This window comes from Montipora capricornis, chromosome 11, assembly GCF_036669925.1.
Source record: "Montipora capricornis isolate CH-2021 chromosome 11, ASM3666992v2, whole genome shotgun sequence".
In the NCBI taxonomy this organism is placed as follows: Eukaryota; Metazoa; Cnidaria; class Anthozoa; order Scleractinia; family Acroporidae; genus Montipora; species Montipora capricornis.
Window position 1 is genome coordinate 5,946,412 of NC_090893.1, and position 23,778 is coordinate 5,970,189.

General features: G+C 37.6%; 1 protein-coding gene across 3 annotated transcripts in view; it reads left to right on the forward strand.

Annotated features, from left to right (window-relative positions):
- LOC138024083 (uncharacterized) overlaps positions 1-23,778 on the forward strand; it is a 62,884-nt gene that overhangs the window by 13,255 nt on the left and 25,851 nt on the right. The window contains exons 6-23 of one of the 3 annotated variants that reach the window (XM_068871172.1): positions 2,302-2,359; positions 3,334-3,407; positions 4,638-4,680; positions 5,320-5,348; positions 5,698-5,809; positions 7,532-7,569; positions 8,352-8,487; positions 9,925-10,110; positions 10,847-11,072; positions 11,507-11,601; positions 13,977-14,123; positions 14,220-14,639; positions 15,177-15,340; positions 16,204-16,351; positions 16,752-16,819; positions 17,529-17,668; positions 19,564-19,872; positions 21,892-22,233. In XM_068871172.1, coding sequence (XP_068727273.1) covers positions 2,302-2,359; positions 3,334-3,407; positions 4,638-4,680; positions 5,320-5,348; positions 5,698-5,809; positions 7,532-7,569; positions 8,352-8,487; positions 9,925-10,110; positions 10,847-11,072; positions 11,507-11,601; positions 13,977-14,123; positions 14,220-14,639; positions 15,177-15,340; positions 16,204-16,351; positions 16,752-16,819; positions 17,529-17,668; positions 19,564-19,872; positions 21,892-22,233 — 2,735 coding nt within the window. The remainder of the gene's footprint in view (positions 1-2,301; positions 2,360-3,333; positions 3,408-4,637; positions 4,681-5,319; positions 5,349-5,697; positions 5,810-7,531; positions 7,570-8,351; positions 8,488-9,924; positions 10,111-10,846; positions 11,073-11,506; positions 11,602-13,976; positions 14,124-14,219; positions 14,640-15,176; positions 15,341-16,203; positions 16,352-16,751; positions 16,820-17,528; positions 17,669-19,563; positions 19,873-21,891; positions 22,234-23,778) is intronic. The other 2 variants (XM_068871173.1, XM_068871174.1) reach the window with 2 other exon arrangements.

Sequence of the window (23,778 nt, forward strand, 5' to 3'; positions counted from 1 at the left end):
GCGCACTTTCTGTGCCTCGAAGGGGAAAAATATGAGCAATGAGCAAAATGTCCAGGAGTATTGACATTATGTTAAGTCAAGTTCAAGTTTATTAAATTTTAACACTACTCGTGTATAGCAGTGCTGATTGAAGAGTGTAGTGTAATGGAATACATGAAAGGAAACTTATAAGGCATGACATAAAGGTTAAAAAAAACTTACAATACATTATGTTGAAAAATTCTGTTGATAGATTGCAAGATCATGGTAAGAGCCAGTCAAAACTGCAAAAAAGTGAAATGTAACATGTTTTAATACAAACAAGTAAACAGCAACAAAAAGAGGGTGATTGTGCCATCAAATACATAATGTCAGTAAGTAACATTCCAAACTGAATGTGGTTTGAACTGGTTGTATTTGTCATGCGTAAATTAAAAATGGTGTGCAGATGCTTCAAATACTCAAGACTTCAAAACAGTTCTGCGAAGCATAAAAGACAAGTGTTCAAAAGATTACAATAATAAAATACAGCACACTGTAAATCCATTGTACACATTTTAGAAAGAGTGCTATAAGTTTAATGCATTGACACCTCAAACACCTTCAAGGGATGCTCCCAGTTGACGAGTAAAATCGTCTGGCGTTTAGACAGATTTTAAGTCTTACTCCCAGGGGTCAATCGGTTAACACATAATGAAATTACACCAAAGACTGACTGTAAAGAAAAGTTGCATAAGTTACATAATAATTAAACCAAGTGGATGAATAAAGGACTAAGACAGAATTATAGGTTATGATATTAATGATAAATTTTGATATCAATTAGTGGGCAGTGGTTTCAATGAAATTTGAAGTTGGCAGCTGGTTTGAGTAGAGTAACTGACCGTTGCCATCGACAAAATGAATTTTAATCTTAGGTTTGAAAGAATCTGTCTTCATTACATGGCAAGAAAATTCTCAAGCTAAATGAAATACTCTGATTGGCTCGTTTTGGGTCCGGATTTTACAGTATGGACCATTACCATGGCAATAATTTGTTTCTGTATTTTATCTCTCTCCCGGGAAATTCAAGTTGAGCAAAACAAAAAAAATTTTAAAAAGTAGAATTTAATTTTTTCATCAGAACAGTACAAATAGCAAACGGAATATAGTTTGAAATGTCAAAGGTTACCGTTCAAAGTTCACTGATGGAAGACTAAGATTGCAAACATGATCACCAAGTGGAGAAGTGTCCGATTTCTCAAAAAAACCATGCCGTATAATAAACAACTTACTAACCTCACTTGCTCGGAACTGTACTGGCGAATTTTGGCCCTTGATCGTTTTTTTGCTGACCTCACTGCTCTTAGTCTGTATTGCCACAGCGTGGGGCCAATATTCCCCGTTAATGGCCCTCATGCTTGGTTAGTTAGAGAGGTTATTATTAAATTACTCCAATTTGGGGAAAAAAGTAGCCTACTTCACTGACTTAAGTAGCCAACACTTCTTATTGGATGTCAGTACTTGCTGAAACCACTCAGTGGGCGTGAAAATAAGCATCCTCAACTTTGAGTACTGTCAGCATTCCCGGCATATGGTATGTGCTTGTAAAGGACAAATAATAGAATAAGCTGGAAAATTTATTGCCGGTAGATAAAATTGAAAGTTGCCAATACTTTTGTTCATCTACATTAGGCATATTTGTTTAGGAAAGGTGAAGAATAACAGTACTAAGTTCAAATTCAATTAATTAAATACCTTTAGAGACTTCAAAAGATTAATGCAATCTGGTAAAAAGTTCTGAGGGAGCTACAACTTGCAGTAAAACAATTTAGTAGCGCAGTCCACACTGGGAATGAAATGTTTAATAATAAAGCATCCAAAAATCAACCGTGATCTCCTTCACACAGTCTCTCTTCTTCCCACCCTTCAGGGCAAGAGAGAAAATCCCAGGTACATAATGGCTTGGTCACATGTTTCAAAACATGGGACAAAGCAAATGAAAGATTGATAGGAGAGACTGCTATTAGTGCAATGTTTTACCTCTGTCACTATTTAAGTAAAAAGACCCTCCCTGACATCTTAGTTTTTTTGCGGACACAAATGTTACCCTACCATACCAGCTAGGGTTCCTTACTGCAAATATTGAATGAAGCATCAATAATAACTACTGTTTAATTATGAGTTAGGTAAGTGCCCTCTTTTCTTTTTGGACAGCTGCCCAGTCTTGGGAATATTTAATTAAAATAATTATATTCTTGCACTGCAAGAGCAGTGCCCAAAGAGGGTTGCAGTTTGACTGGTCATTGTAGGTTGGAGGTAATTTCCTTGATTTTGCCATAGGTGCCTAGCTCAGATTTTGACAGTGGCTGGCAGGATGATGGCAATGGTCTTCCATGTGGTAACTGTCACTAATTTTTTGGTTTTTGTCAGTTAGGCTATGCAGAATTTAGTTCTTTGCTTTGTTAAAATGATCTTAGAGCTTTACTATCTTGGGGTCTAAAAGAACAAAGGAAATGTTGAGTGCAAATATCAACAAATTCATTTACACATAATGCATCAAAGTGAAATGTCCTTTTTGAAAAGCCTTTTGTTTAAAGTTGCTTACTACAGTTTTTTTTTTAACCTGACTGTACACAATCTCCAGATCATGACATAAGCAAACTGCAGACACTGTTCTGGATTAAACCGTAAACAGTCACACCAATAGATTGACCTCATTGCCAAACCATATGGTTTTAATTCCCCAATAACTTGGTCCTCCACAGATACAAATTTATTGCTGTGTATATAAAGTTGTGCAAATTAAAGCAATGTGAAACACAGTTAATGCAGCATGACATGTTGGCATGGTTTAAGAATTTCAAGAATTGAATAATTATTGCTGTATACACCTGTCATGGTTGGCAACACGCACATGCTTAAGGGTAAAGGTTTATTGTGAACCCAGTAAAAAGCTGTGCATGTGTAGTTGATTGCAAAAATGAAACTGAGAATTCTCTGGAGTTTGCAGAAAGCAGGCCAATTCCTAAAGAATCGGTTGATAGAGTTTCAGGGATACTGGGCTAAGAGTTTGACAACAAAGTCACCTAATTTGGTACCTGACATGAAATTGAATGTCAGTGCTAATATTTGTGGAATTAAGTGAATTACAAAACAATAATTTGTTACAGTTTTACTGGACCATTGTCATCTCTTTTCAAAGATTAATATCAAAATGTGAAAGAAAAAAAATGTGAATTAAGGCAATTTTCTTAAGTTTTAATGTAACTGTATAATTATTAATAACAGTTATGTCAGTGCATTTTGTGTTTGAATTGCTTATTTAGTTACTTAAGAATGGATCCGATATGAATATCTAAACCCCTGTTGCAGATAGAGATTCGGTCAGTTCAGATTTGGACAGCATGCTGCCGCTCTTTGGGGATCAAAATTTTACCTCGAGCTCGGTAATATATAGTATTATCAGAAACCCATAAGGGTTAAAACGTGTAACGCGCATTCACAGCTTCCGAACATTCAGTGCGAACTGATTGGTTGAATGTTTCAGTGCTAAGTACCATATTTGGAAACCCCTCGCTCTTGTTGTTCCAAATATGGTACTTAGCAAATTGAATATTCAGAAGCTTGTTTCCCAGCACACAAGGGGCCGTTGCACGTTTCAACCCTTATGGGTTTCTGGTATTATACATTATGTAGTTTTCAAATGAGGAATTGCGTACTACCTGCCAAGGTTCTTTTTTCGTCAATCACATGCACATCAATTTTCCCATGCACTAGAATTAATTATCACCACCAACTGGTAGTCCATGAATATTGTTGTTTCTCTAGGCTTACTGGCACGTCAATACCAGCCCTGTTCCTTTGAACTGTCGTGATGGCATCATTTTACTACAAAGACCAGAGTGCTTTGTCAAAATGCTTTGTTATTCAGATTTTTCTTCTCTCCTGGGAGCAAAGAACAATAATGTTTAAATTTGCCTGACAGTAGAAGCAACTCAAAGCAGTCTGATCTTGGTAGTAAATGATACCTATTTAAAGATCAGGATGTTTAATATATAGTACGGTAATTAAAATTACTATTATTGGGCACACCCTTTCCTTTTTTGGCTAGTTGGTCAGCATATAAAATGACTGGTGCAATAACTTTGGATTACCCAATGAAGAAGATACCAGACAGGAGTTTTAAACCATTAGGTCTCTGAATTGGACCTTTTTTTATTTCTCCAAACCAGAGTATGTAGCACCAAAAGAACAACTAACAGAAACAAACACTTTGAAGTCCTTATTTCTAGCATATTGGAAGTAGATATTATGGCAAAACATTCGTGGGTTCTGTATAGTTGCTACACTACATGTATAAGATTAGAGTGTCCTTGTGTTCTGTACTCAAACATCAGAGTCTGTGCCTTAATTATCCTCAAAAAGATCCCCTTTTAGTACATTAACACAGATTTTTGTTTTGTTGGGAATGCACATTTTACTGAATAAACAACTAATAGACCAATTTCATGTATTAAAATTCAGTCCCAAACAAAAGGCATCATCTTGAGGCTCTGGGGAATAAATGTAAGGATTAGTACAAGTTTATTCCCCAGAGCCTCAAGATGATGCCTTTTGTTTGGGACTGAATTTTAACATATCGAAATTGGTCTATTCCATTGTTTTTTCATCTTCAGATGAACATTGTTGATGGTCAGTCTTCCATGGAAATCCAGCCAGGTGAATACATTTGCAGTGAATGTGCCTCTATTGGATGAGGCTGAGTGTTCTGGAAAGAATCATGCTGAGCAAGGAGGGTGTTAGCGTTAATATGACGAGGCCAAAGTGTGGGGGGATGAGTACACATAGAAAATGGGTGACTATAGCGATGTTTCTCGTGACGTCATCCATTGTTATTAATATGCCAACCAGAACCTAATTGGCTGTTGAAACAATGACTTCTTTTGTTCCGTGGTTGGCAAATTTGAATATCAAAAGAAATGTGATGTCAATGTTTATAAACAAGAAATATCACTATAACACAAAGTTCAAGGACCTGAGTACTAGAAGGTAGAAAGATCTCCTCAGCCCAGTTTCAGTCTGAAAGCAATCCCTTAAACTACCACACTCTCTCAGGTGTAGCTTCTGCAGATGTCAAAATGTAACTGGTCATTTGATAGGCCCACCACAAATGTTAAGGGAATCCTTTCTCATTCAAGGCTTCAAACCTGTTCTTTTCAGCCATTTGGGTGTCCTCTATGATCCAAGTGTATTTCATGAGGTTGTCGACCTGTAGTTATTTGAGTGGGCTACCATATCCAAAGTTAAAAAACATCTTAATCCAAAAATAATAAAAGTTAATGACTGCTTATTCAACAGAGGGTACAGTTCATCAAGACCAAGTAGGGGTGAGTACCAAACTTAAGTCCTGGCCAATTTAAAAATAATTCATTGAAACTCTACACAAGTTGTGAATAATTATTTATGTTAGAATATCAATGATAACCCATATTAAATTTCCACCTTAGGATCGTGTTCATCATGTGAAATAAACTTAACTTCTGATCAACCCTGACTGTGTAAGGTCCTATTTAGTACCTAAGGGAGCATATTGAAACAAATTTCATTGAGTTGCAAAGCTAATAAGTATTTTTATTTCCCCAATTAACCAGTTGGGTACTGTAATTTAAAAGGATTATCTTGTAACCTTTTTCATTTATTTGATGTTGCATTTAGTTTCTTTTTCTCACTTAATAGGCAGACTGCAATGGGAATTCTCCTACAGAGGAATTTGACAGTTTAACAACGGCCACTGATCTTAACATCAAATCTCGAAATAGTTCTCAAGAATGTGACCTTGATCATTCAGGTAGTATTTTCGTTTTCTGGCTTTGTCACCAAGGGCTCCTGCTGTGCCTAATATATTCAGTATTAAAGTTTGGCTACAAAGTGAAAAAAAGCAAGTGGCATGAAGAAGGACATGATTTTCAGAGTTAATTTTTTTTTTTTTTTTTGCTTCTTTTGCAAATACCTACAAAAAATAAACACAGTGACCAAAAAGGGTAAGAAAAGGAGAAGAAAATTAAGTAAGGAAAAAGAAAAGGTGCTCTTACCATAGAAGCAAAATGCTTTTGAGCATTAAGAAAGCATTCATTAAAATTAAATCACTAATATGCAAATTGAAATACTAGTAGAGACATATTAACATGATTTCAGTTAAAATAGATTTGGATATACACAAGTACACATACAGAATGAAATTAATAAGTGAAAGGGAAAGATGTCAGCTACATATTAGCTTTCTGACTGACCTTTGCAGTGGTTACATTAGAAGCTGTCGCCTGTGGTATACCGCAGTCTGTTTGTCAGAAATTTACCTCTCACTTCCGGCTACTCTGCATTGAGTTCCACTCAAACCCTTGTAAAAGACAAGAATGACTGCCAGTTACATTGATTAGCCCAGGCATCTGCTTCAAAAGTTATTGAAACTCCTGGCTTTGTCTGATTCTATCCAATACCACATGTCTTCAACTTCCAAACCGTACTTGCAGCCTTTTCAGCTCAGAAATCAGCGGAGATCATTTGCTGTCTATAGATAAGTCACACTTTAACATGGCACCTTTGATAATCCTACTGGCTTGTTAGTTATGATAATGATTATCATTAGCGGTATTTGAAAATTTGTCTCTTTCTTAACAACTTAATAGCTTTATATAATGCATTATGTCATAGTGATACAATAGGACTACAGTCTTTGGCAGTAAATGGGACTACAGTTATTGGGTGCACCCTAGTGCAAGGAAGGGTGGAAACAACACACCCTGGGAGTCACTGTATAGGGATATGGCAGCAACATCCCCGTGATGCAACTAATGAGGGTGGTCGCGACACACCCTGAGCAATAAAGGGGGTGGCAGCGACACACCCAGCAATGCAACAAATGAGGGTGGCAGCTAGTAACACACCCTGAGCATAAATGGACAATGGCCCTGTGGCATCTGGCTGGAAGTGACAAGTACAAATGTGAGCTCGCAAAGTGTGGGGCAAAACCACAGCTACCACAGCTGAGATGGTAGGAGAAGGGGCCACACCCAACCTGCTATGTGCAATTCAAAGTGCCAGGTGTGCACCCATACCTGTAGTCCAGCTTTATTGAAAAAAAAAAACAGGGCAGGGAAGGGTGGGAGAAATTAAAGAATGACTTGTACATGGAAAGCCTACAGAACAAAGTAGCATGGCCGCAAAGTGGTGACAATTAAGCATTAGGCGTGGTTGAACTGATAAGAGCATAGCATGATGTAAATTACAAATTTGCAACATTACTTCCTTGTATTCTGTATAAACAAAGATATGCCCTTCTGGGTATCCAGATTTCATTTGATTAAATAATAGAATCTTTATCATGGTCCTTGTAATGCACTGTTCTATTTGATGAGAACAATATGGTCTCTTGCTGGGTTGATAAGCAGATGTAAGAGTGCTCCAAGTGGTTAACTCTATTTTACAAGTAAATTGTCCATATGTACAGTGATCTTTTTCATGTGTTTGTCAATTATTAAATACTAATGATTTAATTTACTTTTTATTGTAGTGGTTCAAAGGATCATACCCCCGTCAGGGTCTGTTGAGGTAATAAGTCATTTAAAACTCTTTATTTACAGAGAGTTGCACTAAATAGCAGAATGGTTCATGAACCTTTAGAAGCTTTGTGGTGGGCCTCAAATGTATGTTGACTGTATGCAATACAAAAAATAAATAGATAATAAATAACAAAGATGTCTGAAGATAAACATTGACAAAAGAATTTAAAGACTAAACGTAAATAAAATTGAAGATACATTACAAAGATCAAGATTTGAAAGATAATTTAGTTTAAACGGTTTCTGACTCGGTTAAGTTATCCATCTGAATTGAAGATACATTACAAAGATCAAGATTTGAAAGATAATTTAGTTTAAACGGTTTCTGACTCGGTTAAGTTATCCATGAAAAGATTGCTATAACAATTTTTTGAAACTATAGTAATGCAGATTTCTTTAGTCCCAAGGAAACTAAGCTAAAACAGAACTGACATGTGGCATACAAAATTATTATTGTTATGGGTTGCACACTTATTACAAGGAGAGTAAGGTCACAATAGTAACAATTATTATTGTTGTGAAGTGAAAGACTAGTAATACATGTATGTCTCTATGGTTTGCCAAGCATCCTGTTAAAAATAAATACCTGTAATTGAACATTTGAACATTTTGGACTTCTTATAACAATGCAGCCATTCCGTGCTAATTTTAATATATTGGTGGAGCCCTTACTAAGATTGCAGCATCAATAGTCAGACTTGCTGAACTTTTTCTGTAAACTATAATCTGACAACTTTTCTGACATTAAGTGTTATCTTTCTTATATATTAGGGTGGATATCCATTTGTCATAGCACTCTCTGAGCCATTGCCTGGTCAAGTCAATTTTGGAGAGGCAAAATTTCATGGTGTAGCCACTGTTAATTTGGAAAAGTTAAACAATCACACCTTCTCTGGGACTGTTCCTCGTATGTGAAATTCACCTTGCCTGCATGTGTACTGTATGAATTCAGTTATCTAAGAGATAAGAAACCTGTTAATGACAAAAACAACAACGACATGTTTTATTGTACCTAGCATATTACAATCTTAATAAGAAAAACCATAAATACTTATTTATGATAAAAGTTGCTGACCACCGGAAAATTAGAGATATGTCCAGGTTTGACCCTAATTAAATTTTAATGCACGCAGATTTCAATAAGGGTCACGAAGTGTCCCCTTGCTCTTCTCACCAACTTCAACATCAATCGTGTCTCGGAATACAGACAATTTACGTCAGAAAGTGTACCCCAAATGCTGCTCTTTAAGTAAAGATTAACTGCTGCATTTACCCAAAGCTAAAAATAACGCTAACCTTTATGCTTACCTTATTGTTGAAAATAGGTAGCAAATGCTTAGACTTAAAGGGACACTTTGTGTTGGATGTCAAAATTGGGCGTGCATCTAATTAGGGTAAAACCTGGACATAAGTGGAAAATTAACTATACGGAGTTAAAAAATGGCCCGAGGTCATAATTATTCAGGAAATATTTCAACATGGAGATAGAGAAACGCAATCAAAACATTTTTAAATCGATGTCTTGTTAAAGAATTCTCGATCTGGAACAGTATACAGTTTATTTGTTACATTGAGGTTTTGGTAGATATTGTCACAGTGATTTGTCGTAAACACCTTCCTTTAATTTGAGATCAGTCCTCAGACTAAAACTTTCTGCACAGTTGTATTTAAGTAGTAGATAAATTATGAGCGGGAGATCTGTATGGACGTTTGCAATGCCGAGCCAAAGGCGAGCCATTGTAAATGCCCATACAGATCGGACGCGAATATTTTATTGTACTTGTGAAATGAAACAATATATTGAATGAAAGGATTGTTTTGCAATTCAGTAATTGGACATTCATGTCAAAACACTGGAGGTCCCAGAGGAGAGCTAGAGTTCATGGGACAACAGTGAAACTAAGCATAGTTTTCAGTCTCTGATGAAGCGTGATTATGGCGACCGGACGGTTTCGTTCTCTGAAGACTGAGAAGGAAGAAATTGCCTTCTTGTCTGAAACGGTCCCAAAAAATACGAAATACAATACAAAATGGGAGGTGAACACTTCTACTGCCTGGCAGAACGCAAGAGTGAACAGAAAAGCGCAGCTGGAAACGGTTAAATCAAATTAAATTCATGATGAAATTTTGCATTTTAATCAGTAAAGATCTTTATCAAAAGTTAATGAATACTAATTAGCTCGATAGGAGTCTGTATTAAAAGTTAATACAATTTGTATTGGGGTTTACAGAGGTGCACATATGACTCAAATACTGCCTATTGATTGGTCATAACTCTTATGAATTATTAATGAATTTTACAATTTGTACTTAAAATATTTGTTTATTAATGAACCTTTCTTAGGATGTCACTTAGCTGAGGGTGGCATTGTGAAAGTTACTGTGATGACCGAGACTGGTCAGCATCTTGGGACAACTTCTTTTGAATATGTTGATGAGTTGACCAAGATAGCAAAGGAAATAACTGTGGATCATGGAAAGCAAGCAAAGTTCTTTTCCAAATTGTCAGAGGAGCACAAAGTATTGTCTGGTAATTAAATGAAAAGAACATTAAGGGTTGCATGTTTAAAAGCTGTTGAAAGTGACTTTCTTAAATTTTGGTTGCTTTGTTAAGTTGGGCAAATTTTGAGATGTGAACAGTGCCCAAATTATTGAAGTAATAGTTGTAGGTCGTATGCTAAAAATGGCTGTATGAAAAAATGGGGGCAATCCAATTAAAGTTGAGGCTAGCATTTTTTTCCCATCTATTCTTGTGGTCCTCAGATTTTTTTATTATGGCTTGAAACCTGTGCTTAATTTACGGTGTTTAGAATTGTTGATATACAATTTAGCAAAAAAACCTCAGTCCTCCAGACATTGTTGAAGCTCTGTGAATCATGATTTATCTGTAGCTCCAATGGTGCTAAGTGTTTTAAGTCACTGTGGGAATTTTTTATGTCTTTTGTTTCGTATTAATCAAAGGTTGCAAGCTTTTATGGTGACAGGAAGTAACTAATTCCTGAGATTTCAGTGACTAAATCTGTCAGAAAGTTGTCATTGTGGATGTTCTTCACCAAAATCCTTTGTTCTGTGCCACTGCTCGTGCTTCATTAGTGTTAGCTCAGGGGTTTCTTTTTGCCACATCTCCCTCTTCAGATAATAGGATAATTTCAGCTTGCATGTGAGCTCATAAACCTTTGGGCATGAAGGTTGTACAAAGGTGTTATGATTTGCCATGATAGTGACCAACAAACAATACTTACTCTCACTGTTATTTCTTCTTTTAGGTTCCTCACTTCAAAGCAAACAGCAGCACTCGCTTCAATTTCTCCAGTTTCTGGTCTATACAGCTTCACAAACAGGTGCTAAAAAGTTTATTGAGATTATCTTCAGCACCTCTGCTGGACAAATTGTCTTTGATTCCTACAAAGACCGAACTTGTTTACCTGACGATGTTGCCAGAGCCAGTGGCCATGATGAGTTGGCAAACTACTTGCAAGATTTAACCACAAGGTATACTTTTAAGTGCGATGTGTCTATTTCATAAAAGTGCTTGATTTCCTGTTTTCATTCCAGGTCATAGGCACCTATTAGGATTTGTCTTTGTAGGAACTGGAAAATGATTTGTATTCGAGAATTTTATAATGTTTGGTGATTTCCACTTAATATTAACCAAGGGGGCTTTGAATTAGTTGAAAAAATATACTGTATTTAGATGAACCAGTACTTTCCATAGTTACCCTGCAGATATTTAAATATCTAGGCCTCCTGTTCTTTTTTCCAGTTGAATAGTTCCTCAAGTCTTATTAACATCCTCAGAACACTTGAAAAATCATAATGCTGTGATTGTCATTATAAACGTTTTTGTATTTTAGTTAGGGGTTGTTGGGCTTACGGAATTAAAAGTTCATCACCCATCTGGTCTTATTTAATTTTTTAAATTGCAGATTCTCTAAGGAGCCAGAGTTTAGTCGAAAGGAGGCCCATGTAATTGACTGGTCAGAACTTGAGGCGGCTGCTACTGCAGCTCAAAATCAAGGGTGTAAGTATTTGTTAAAATCACAGTGCTCAAGATGTTTTCTATTATGCTTGTAATAGTTATTTGACTGTTCTTTCAGTCACATCTTGGAATCCTACTCTGTTCTTTCTGCGTTTGCCAATCAGGGTCAATTTTGTTGTTCACGAAAAGATAATCAAAGACACAGCTTAACTACTGTAGTTGCAAGTTGTGTTGTTGGCCACTAATGGGAGCCATTGTTTTCTTTTAAAAAATACAACACTGAAAAACGGAGCTGAAAATTTAGTTGTACACAGACATGTGCATGCAGGTGGGTGTGTTGTTGGACATTGCAGACTTAATGAAGAAAGAAAGAAAGAAAGAGAAAGAAAAAAATCGAAAACTGGGTTTTGATGTTTTTATGAAAGAATCAATTAACTTTTTACATGTTAACTTAAAGTTTGTAGATGCCTTGTCTTGTGTTTGGTGTCATTGATGTGCAATGGAAACTGTGTTTTTAGGGTGCCTCCAGTCTGAAGAAATGAATCAGAACAAATCTTGGGTTATGTTCTGCTTTACTGGGAATAAAGCTATTTTTTCCAGGTTTAAGAGAAAACACCTAGTATCTTCTTGAAATGTGTGGGACACTTGATGTGTTATGGTTGTATATATTGTCTCAAACAAAGTATTGTCTACCCCGAAAAGGTTCATCATTTATCCGTTCTCCAAGTGGAGAATTGGGCTGTAGGCTCTCTGTCTCCATGCTGTTCTGTCCTCCGCAGCCGATGCTGCTGCTGCCCATGTTCCTAAACCGTTCTCTTTCAGCTCTCTTTCGATAGTCCTTCTCCAAGTCTCGCGCGGTCGACCCCTTTTCCATTTGCCTTCAGGCACCCATGTTAGAGCAATTCGTGGATGTGAGTAATGGTCCATTCTGAGGACATGGCCCAACTACTTCCATCTCCTCCTTGCCACTTGCTTACTTATTGTCTCCAATCCTGCTCTTGCTCTAATCTCCTCGTTTGTTACCCGCATTGGCCAGTCGATCTTAAACATCCGACGAAGGCTCTTATGTAAGAATGCATCCAGTTTTTTCTCATCTGTTTTGGTCATTCGCCAGCACTCACAACCATACAACAACACCGAGAGGATATTAGATTTGAAAATTTTGGTCTTAGTCTTGTAGGTAAATTTACTGCTTTTCCAGATTTTATCCAACTTACTATATGCAGCCCTTGCTTTCCCTAACCTTGCTTTGATGTCTTCTTCTGTGCCACCTGACTTGCTGATGTATGCACCCAAGTAGACAAAACTTTCTACATCTTCAATATTGTGTCCGTCAATCTGGACGTTCTCATTGCTGGTGGTGTTAAGTCTGAGGAGTTTTGTCTTTTCAGAATTGATCTTCAAGCCAGTTGTCTTGCTGGTAGTGCTGAGATTTGTCACTTTCAGTTGGATGTGACATTTCATACTGGATGTAAGTGCAATATCGTCAGCGAAGTCCAAGTCGTCTAACTTGGACCACAATTTCCATCTAAACCCAGTGTTAGCACCCGTTACTGTCCTTCTCATGATCCAGTCGATCACAAGTAAGAACAGAAACCCTGACATGTTACACCCCTGCTTTACGCCGGACTTCACATCGAACCAGTCAGTTTGACCTGTGCCCTCAACAACCACGCATTGGCTACCATCATACATTGCGTTGACCATTCTGACAAGCTTCGAAGGTATCCCATAACTCTCCATGATCTTCCACAAGGTTTTCCTGTGAACGCTATCAAAAGCCTTTTCATAGTCAACAAAACATACATACAAGCTGGAGTTCCATTCCACTGCTTGCTCTACGATGTTCCTGAGAACGAATATCTGCTCTATCGTACTTCTTCCTTTCCTGAAACCAGCTTGCTCCTTCCTTAACTTTGCATCAACACCACCTGATATTCTTCTGATTAATACCTTGCCCATCACTTTTGCAGCAACAGACATCAAAGTAATTCCCCGCCAGTTTCCACACTTGGTGAGATCCCCTTTTTTGGCAATCTTGACAATGAGGCCCCTCCTCCAATCTGCAGGAACAGTCTCACTGACCCATATCTCACAGAAAAGGTCATGGAGTACAGAGACTGTTGTTGTAATGTCAGCCTTGAGCAGTTCTACTGTTAAGCAGTCCACACCAGGTGCTTTGGCTGCTTTCATGCTCGTGATGGCACTCCTAATCTCAGCTTTAGTTATGGGGCCTAATTGCTACAAAGGCTGAGGTTCTCATTAATAATAATAATTATAGTTTTATGTCATTATAATGTCTAAAAACTGTAGTTTCTTTGAGAACTCTTTAAGTAGCGATAATTAATTTTAATTTTTACAAAACCTTGTGATGATTCACGTTGGGGTCTCCACTCACCTGGCTTTCCAACTAACAGGTCTCACAGAAGAAAAAAGCAGCGATGACAGCAGTGAAAATAACTCTGACACTGACTACTTTGCGGATGTGGAGACATCATCTATTGATTCATCTGAGTTATCAAGGTCCACTTCTGAGGATGACACTTCAGAGCCTAATTCTAGAGGTGATCAAATCAATTTTTACCCATTTTGCACTTGCACAGTTATTCACCTTTAAATAATATAGTTAAATGTAACTCTCATTTCTTCCCTCCAAATAGATAAAACTAAAGCATCAGCCCACCAGAGCATTTCCTCCATTGGCAAGTGGGCATTTGCTGGAAATGGTACAATGGGAAAAATCGGACAAATCAAAGAAGGCATGAAACAAAAGAGTTGTGTTTTGATCCTTAGAGACAGCCACTTTGATTCCAGTCTACCTGAGGTGGTAAAAGGTCTGGATTACACACTTGCTTTCCATCTGGCTATTGGAAGCAAGAACATCCCATGTCATTTGCACACGGTGAATGAAAGGTTTCTGGTTTTAAGGGAGAGCATTACGCGACAGCCAACAATGTCTTTTTGCAAGTTACATCCTTATCCAGACGTGCTGAAAGAGAGCAGCCTTGTCAAAAACAACAAAGGCTTGATATCAAATACTGTTGCTTCCAAACAGCGTCATTGGAACCAACTGAATGAAGGTAAGAATTAAATAAATTAATGAACCCAAGCATAAGGTTCTTAGAATTGATCCTTATTTGCTTAGAAATACCCACGACTCCAGGGTCCTCTGGTTACTAAGTAACATGTTGATAAGAGAATTTACAGCCAGAGTTCAAGCAATTCATGGTGCGGAACTTCTACAGCAACCTGTCTCAGGTCGTATCCAAAATTGAGGACGTCAGTATTAAAACAGATAGAGGAACTTTTTTTTTTGCTTTTTTATCTTCTTGCTTCTTGTTGTTGTATGTCACTCGTGACAGCTCTCTCCAAGATGGTTCGGCCCTCTCTTTTGGAGCAAGGTTTTATGTGGAGATTAAGTCCTTCTCCATTTAAACCCATTTGTAAATAAATGTTCTGTTCCTAATATATTTGGGCAGGTTGTTGAAAGAATTATAAGTTAGGCTTTGTTTGTTGTATTTTAAAGCCCTTGATAGGGGCTTTTCACTAGATAAAGTAGTTGGTTTAAATAAAACAGGCAGGGAACAATTAAAATTTCCTCCTCTTCTTAAATTCAGATATTGTTCCTGAGTTTGGTACGCTAATGCCAATTAAGAAGGACATCGCGGTGGAATGGAAATCATCTGGCACTTTTGGGAAAGAGTTTGGTGCCCACACACATTGTGACTTGTGGGTATTTAGATCTGCTTTCCGACCAACAAGAAAGACTTTTTTCGTTTATGTAAGTGATGCTAAAAACTCCTCATTTCAATCATTTGTTTGGTCATTCATTGCTGAAGGAAGACAGCATGCTTGAATGAAAACGGTTCTGTAATAGTTAGTGGTATTATTCTCGTAATCTTTTGTTAAACTTTAAAATCATTTCTCATGAAGCTTCGCGGTTCGGTAAATATCCACCACTAGCCACTGACACTGAAGTGAACGGTTGTTTTAATATACACTAAAACAGTGAGATAATATAGCACAAAAAGATGTTCAACTCATTTATTCCTGCAATGATTACAGTATTTTTGGGCGCAAGTTGTTCGGAGGTGAATAGTTAACTATTTTCCTGCAAAATCGAGCGGAATATCCCCTGAAACTTAGCCGACGAGGCTGTAGGCCGAGGTGGCTAAAATCATGCGATATTCTGCAAGATTGAGCAGGATACCTGTAATTGTTTGATTATTCAACACATTGATGACAAAGCACAACTTTCTACGTTTGTTGCTGGAAAAACTACCATTTTTCTCGGTGACACGCAAAATTACATATATCGCAGGATATACGTTGCGTATGCACGACGAATATTGAGCGCGCTATGACCATATTTGGACATCGCCACAATGTGTTGAATAATAACAAAGGATGTTCGGAGTTTGAATAGCCAATCAGAGCACGCTCTCCGCGCTATCCACTGTTTTAGTATATGCTAACTTTTTTTATTATATCACTTCTTAATTGCTTTCCCTGTACTTGACTGAGTGTTTCCAAGTGTTTATCAGATAAGAGTATGTGTGAGTATTTATACTCTGAGAAGCACTGTAGAGTACTCTTAACGAGAATGCAATCTAACTTGAAGTGCGTCACATTATGTTTTAATAGTTTGCAGACAGGAGGAATGCCTTACCCCACAGCTATTTTTTCGAATATGAAGACTGTGAATCGCAAGTACAGTGCTGGAAATGGAAGAGAAGTGGAAACAATTCTTTGAAATTCACTGAAAGCGTAAAAGAAAAGAAGCTACCTCCAGGTATCACACATCAGTGATCTACAGTGTTGCCAAACGTTTACAACTGTGTCTAAAAACAGGCGGTTTTTATAATGTTACAACTTTGACGAAACCCTACCGTAGCAATAAGTTTTCATATTTATTTTGTATCTGTATTGTCATTTAACTGCCTTACTCCTGTTTGAAGGATCAAAAGTTTATTGCCCTCTTTTAGGAAGCCTTTTGAACAAAGCACTTCCCCTATGCTTTTATTTTCCGTTGTTAATCTCCCTCATTTCGTTTGGAAATGGTGGCATGCAACAACTTAATTATTGACTGTGTGTTTTATTCATTGTGATGTGCAAATTACAAGGAGGATTTAAAGTTAAATACAGACACTTCATTATATAAAGTTGTCAGTTTATAATCATGAAGGAAATAGTTTTCTTTCCTTTCTCAGGCAGAGAGAAGTCGCAGATGGAGTCAGATGTTGATCTTCCAGTCACTTATGTAAGTTCATTGCCTTAAATATAATGTGGCTCCTCAATAACTGAGCTCTTAATTGTTCGCTTTTTAGGTTAACTGTGCCATGACGAAGGAAATCGCTTTTTAGCATTTTCTGTGTTTGTGCGGAAGTATACCCCCTAGGTCTCCATGCTGTTCGACTGCAATTCATGTTTTTTGAAGTGTACGGTACCGTAAACCGATGCTATAGTGACATTAGACCTTTTTTTGCATTTTCATTGTGAAGAATCCTGCCTGTAAGTGTCAGGGAAGAGGTTCCTAGAGATTTACAACCCGCCGCTATTAACAGCTCTCTCTAACCTAGGGAAGGAGGGTGGCGGCGTTTGTCGAAAGTCCTGATACTTTTCGGATTATTTCAGATGACGTTAACAAAAAAGAAAAGGTTTCAAGTTTTCAAGTTATGAAAGTTTGCGGTTTATTTTTTTAAAAGATCAGTTTTTCAGAATAAGATGAACTTAATTCCACGAATCACTTTTAAGGCCCAAAAAGTTTTTCGGACCCTTTGGTTAACAGGCCTCTGCTTCCTTGTGCCCTGCAAATGAAATGTGTCAAGTACTTTCGTGGAGTCCTGATTGGATGTATTGCTTCGTCTAAATCTGTTGGGATTGACAAGGGCCAGAAACATGAACCTCTCTACTTTGAAATAAGTTGAAAATAAGACATGCTAAGATTTCAGGGCCTTAATTTTAAATAGATTGTCAGAGACAAGCAAGCACAGACACCAAGTGAAAGTGGTATTTGCCTTAGTTGGATGCATGCCATGATGCACCATTTTTGGACTACTGAGTCGACCGAGAAGGCATCAAACATCATCATATTTGACCACTTTTTAGGGTAAGTTAACGTCTCCTGTGAGACAAGTTGTGACTGCTACTTCATGAACTCACAAAATGACTAGCTCCCAGTTGGTTTGATCGGAAACAAAGACATCATGGGTACAAATCCCGTTGAAACCTGAATTTTTCATTTAGCCAGATTCAACGACCGGGAACTTGCACCCAAATCTATAATTACTCTGGTGCATTTGCGTCTGTTAGAAACTAATGCCAAGGCTCAAATAAAAAGTACAAAAGAATTCCACTTCAAACTTGATTATTTTTACAACATTAATTTACTATATTTTTCCAACAATCTCCAACACCAGTGATATCTTCATGTCTCACTCCCACCATCTTTCTCTACACGGGGAAGCACTTCCACTTCCAATATGGAACCCCTAGTATTTTTGTATATTTCAATTGTAAGTAGGTGTCCTCAGTTTACTATTGTAAACTAGGTACATTTGACAAATGATAGGATATAGCCAGAATATATAACTTGTTTATCACAACAAGTATATTGTGCTGTATGATAACCTAATACATTGTAGCTTGGCAACAAGCGAAAGGATAACTAAAAGATCAGAGTTCAAGGCAAGAATCGAACCTACGACCTCTGTAACACCGATCAGATGCGTTATAGTCATTGAGTAGAAAAACTTGAATCCTGCCACTTCACTGATTTCTCAGTAGTCCTTTGGCCTGTTCCCTGCCAAGCAACTGCAATGACTTCTCTCTTACGAGCGCATTATACCATTCTTTGATTTCACCAGTCGCTACAATGACCATGTTGGTGGAAAGAACAATTGCGAGAAAGTCTTTTGGGAATTTTCTATTATTATGCAAAACTTGAGCTACATTTTTCTGTTGTTTTGACACCAACATGGCCGTCTTATCACGTGAGTGCAATCAAAGAAAGGAAATGCCCAGTAACTGGATATCCTTCTTTTTGTCGAATTTGTTAAAGACTTAATTTTTATTTGATAACTTTCCTTTTTTGTTGTTTTTGTTTTTGTGCGTTAAAGGGCTTTTAAGGGCTCCCTGGATGATGCCCTACAACCTCCATAACACCGATCGGATGCTTTATGTCCATTGACTTAAAACAAGTCGAATCCTACCTACTACACTGATTATTCGGCCCCATCCACACCAATGCGTTTTTGTTTGAAAACGCATACCTTTGGATGCATTTTTGCCTATCATCCACATTACAGCTGTACAATGGTCAAAAACGATGACAAAAACGGTTTGCAAACTGGAGGCTTTTGAAAACGCATCTTTTTTTAAAACGCTCCGGCTGTAGTGTGGATGGGTGAAAACGTAGACTTTTGAAAACGGTCAATGTAAAATGGAGACTATAAGGTTATAAACATTATGTAACTGTTGTAAAGGCCCAAACCCTTTAGAAGTGCTAACCTTAGGCCTAATTTAATAGGTATAAAACAATATTTCGGCTTAACTGTTCGTTGCTGAGCGTTGTAGTGTGGATAGATGAAAACGATGTGAAACGATAGTGTGGATGAAAATATTTTCAAAACGAATAATTTTGAAAACGCATTACTGTGGATGGGGCCTCAGTAGTCAGGCTTTGGCCCGTTCATTGCCAAGCAACCTGTTTATCTTTCTTACGGGCGCATTACACCATTCATCATCAATATCTGCTGCATGTGAGGAAATGCCTGCAAGTTTTCGAATTAGCTACTTGGTTTTCACAAGTTGTTTTGAGAATACAGAACATTCAAATCATAAAATACACTGCAAAATCACAGTTACTCAAAACTTGTATGTGCACACCTAGGGCGAAGGCTTTAATTCTTGAACACCACAAAAAAGGAAAGTGCTCTTGGATTCGTCTGTCCGTCTTTGCGCTGAATTTCTTTTCTTTTTTTCTTTTTTTTTTTTCTGTTAAAGGCCTTTAGGGACTGACTTGATGATGTCGTCAGGCTCAAGAAATGATGACAGTAATAAGAAAAAGCTGAATATCTGTCAGCCAGTTGTTTCCTCTGGTGTGGGAAATACCAAGATAAATCACGAGAAGTGGGGAATGGTTGAGTCAGTTTTCATCGACCAGACGGATTGCAAAATCAAAGGCAACGAAGCAAAAGAGACGAAAGTTGAGGCTGATTCTTCAAAAACTGAAAGAAGAACAGATGCAGGAAAGTCATTGCCGGCATTTACCGTGGATGATTCTGAAAGAAGACTTCGCTCTTCCCTTACTAGGTTTGTAATGAATTTTATATAATTATGATATAGAGGATAATGCATGGTGGCTTGGGGATGCGAATTTTATCTTCTCGTGCTAATAGCATGTCTATTAGCAAGGGCAGCACCCATCCACGGAATCTCATAGCGGTAAAAAAGTGATATTTGCATTGAGAAAAACCAGTCGGAGCTTGCTGCAAACAAACTAAAACGATAAAAGGTTGCAAAAAAGAAACAATGGATCCTCCAAGGGCTCGGTTTTTAAAAAGCCGATTAACGCTAATCCCAGATTAAAAATTAACGAAGGAGTTTTTCTGTACTCCCAAATTCTGTTCAACGCTGATATGCGGTAAAACTTTACATAAAAGTTCACGCTAATCCTGGATTAAGTTAATCGGCTTTCGAACAACCGCGCCCAGGATGCCGTATTTCTTCCACCTGTTCTCGATGATTGAGGGGTTTTTACCCAAAAAAGTAATAAACGTTGAAAATAGTCTTGTTGCTTTGAAAGAAAACCCCGGCAAAAATTAGTTTCCAGCATAAATTTCAGTTAATTCGAGCCGCAAAAATTTGTTCCCCAAATGTCAAAAAATCGTCAATCCGCAATACAAAAGTCCCGCAAAAATCTCATGCTACACATAAAGTGTAGTGGCGGATCCAGACCAAGAGCTAAGGAGGGGGAATGGGGTGCTCTGAAAATAATTTTTTCTGTTCTCTCGTGGTTTTTGGTGTTGTTGTCTGCAAAAAGTGCAAGACATTTTAATTAAAAGGCCTTTACTTTTAGCATTTAAAAATCAGGGGGGAACCCCTCCCCTGGATCCTCCCCAGAAGTGTCAGGGCTAGCGTTATATTTTGCTCAGGGTAAATGCAGCCAGCACTTTTCTGGACAATGTAAACAATTTATAGTGCGAGGATCACTTTCACCTTTTGTCTGTGACCCGCACTTCAAATTCTTTCATTCATTAGTCCTTTCAGAGGAACACATGAACCCAACTGAATGGCTTCATAGCTCAGTTAGGAGAGCATTTCACAGCCATCGCAGCGGTCATGGGTTCGAATCCCGTTGGGGCCACCTGGATTTTTCCTGTTTTTTGAAGAGACAACATTGTTTAAATTGTCCAGTTAAGTGCAAGAATCGCAAATACAAATTTCTTTCCTTTTATCTTTTCTTGAGAAATGTAGTTTTGGGCACAATATGTGACTTTGGTTGTCTGTATTCCCAGACGCGAGTGATGTTGAGCTTGGGGCGGAGAAAAAAGGAGGAACTCAGGGAAAATCACCTTCCATTTTCGTGGTCGTGACATTGAAAAGTCAAAACCACTGACCTTTCGAAAAAAGAAAAATGCACACGCCCCATCATTCATATATGACTTATGACTTTCATATATTCCGTCCTTCACATCAACATCCTACTATACTGAAAAGCCGAGACTGTAACAACAATATCATTTCATGTACTTTGCTGTCATTTCCATTACATTTAATGAATCTGTACTTTTATTTATTTAGAAACCTAGCATATGGATTATACAACTAGTGTACTTTTCCACAACAAGTATATACTGTATGATAACCTGATAGCTTGGCAACAGGTGAAATGATAACTAAAAGATCAGAGTTGAAGGCAAGATTCAAACCTACAACCTCTGTAACACCGATCAGATACTTTAAAGTCATTGAGTAGAAAAACTTGAATCCTGCCACTTCACTGATTTCTCAATAGTCCTTTGGCCCGTTCGCTACCAAGCAACTGCATTGACTTCTCTCTTACGAGCGCATCATACCATTCTTTAATTTCACCAGTCGCTACAGTGGCCATGTTGGTGGAAAGAACAGCTGCGAAAAAGACTTTTGGGAATTTGATTCTATTATTATGCAAAACTTGAGCTACATTTTTCTATTGTTTTGACACCAACATGGCCGTTTTATAGCGTGAGTGAAATCACTTGGATATCCTTCTTTGTGTCGAATTTCTTAAAGACGTAATCTTTATTTGATAGCTTTCCTTTTTTCTGTTATTATTTTTGCGTGTTAAAGATGTTTAGAGATGGTGAAGATGTTGCCCAAAGAAACTCATGATGAATTGCTCAGGTTTTCAGCAATGTTGAAAAGGATTGCTACATACAAACTACACGAAATCGAAGGTAAAGCTCCTGTTTCAAAAGCTAAAACATCAAAGGAAAATTTCGCGAAGTGCACAAGGGATGCGTCATTTTCAGGCGACTTGACGGACTCCACAATTGAAGTAAACATAGGAGAAGAAACGAAAGTTCAAGCTGATTCTTCGAATACTCCAAGAACAGTAGACGCAAGAAAATCATTGCCGGCATTCGCCATTGGTAACTGTAAATATAGAGGGTCTCCAGCTTCTGCTTTGAGGTGTGTGGTGAAGTCTACATATGACTCTAATGATAACCTAATAGCTTGGTAACAGTTTATTTTATTTTTAATTGCTTTCATTTATTTATTTATTTATTTATTATTTGCCACACAACACACAAACTTATTAAGGACACAAACATAACGATGGAAGAAAATCAAAGTAAAAAAAAGTGGCGAGGAAGCCATACTGGAGACCACAAGGCTTCCAGAGAAACGCTTCCCCGATTAGTGTTGAATCATAAAGACATACAAAATGACATGGGTAACAAATTACACCTTAATTTTGGTGTGAAATTTCCGCATTAATTTATAATTTCTCATGTGAAAGTACAATGTTGTCATAGCCACTTTTCATACAGTGCCAAAATGGCGTCTTATGAATGTAATTTGTCACCCATGGTATTAACAGCTAATCAAATGGTATACTTGTGAAATAAGGGAATAATTTCGCTTACCTAAAGGCTCAGGAAATTATTGGATTTTGGACAAAACGCGCGTGAAATTATTCCCTAATTTCACTTGTCACCATTTGATTACCCATACTTATAATACTATGGAAGAAAGGTGAATTAACAATAAATTACAAAAGAGCAATCCAGGACAACATTAGTGGAATGCGAGTGCTCTCACCACTGCGCCAGCCCTGCTCATGTTTATCATGAACTCATAAAATAACTCGGCTCCCAGTTGGTTTGATAGCTGAAGTGGAAGAGCACTGCATCGTTAATGCAGGGATCGTGGGTTCAAATCCTGTTGAAGCCTGGATTTTTTATTGAGCCACTTTCAGCAACTGGGAACTGACAAGCAAATGTACGGAAAATTAAAAATGAATACTTACAACATGAAAGGAAGGTTTGAATAAAACAACAATTACAAATGGAGGGAGGGATGGCCAAAATTGAACTAGATTAAAAAATGGATTGCAATTGGAGTTTTTGAAAACTGTTCAATGTAAAATGTTTTTAACGTTTATGTCAGTTTTTTGTAAATTTAATTGTGTATGCTCGGCAGACATTTTCTTGTCACGCAGCTTTGAGTTGTGTTGTTCAAAAATGATTTTTGGGTTATAATGTTCTGGCCCCACTTTTTCAAACGATTGATAGCGCTATCAGCCAGATAAATCACTATCCAGTGGATAAGTCATAGCGAAACCAATTGCGGTATCCAATGGATAGTGATTAATCTGGGCCCAGTTCCTCAAAAGCCGATTAACGCTAATCCCAGATTAAAAATAAACCAAGCAGTTTATTTCTCTACTACCAAATGCTGTTCAACGCAGATTTTCGGCAGAACTTTACATGAGAAGACGTCAATCTTGAAAAAGAAAAATAAGCAAAAGAAACTTTCACCAAAAAGTTGAAAACATGAAGCAAACGTTTACGCTAATCCTGGATTAAGTTAATCGGCTTTCGAGGAACCGGGCCCAGGTGGATAGCGTTATCCACCTTTTGAACAACTGGGGCCAGTTGCATAGATGGAGACCAGGTGCGATTAATTCGTACAACTATACAAAATCATATACACTGCCGTGACACAGCACTT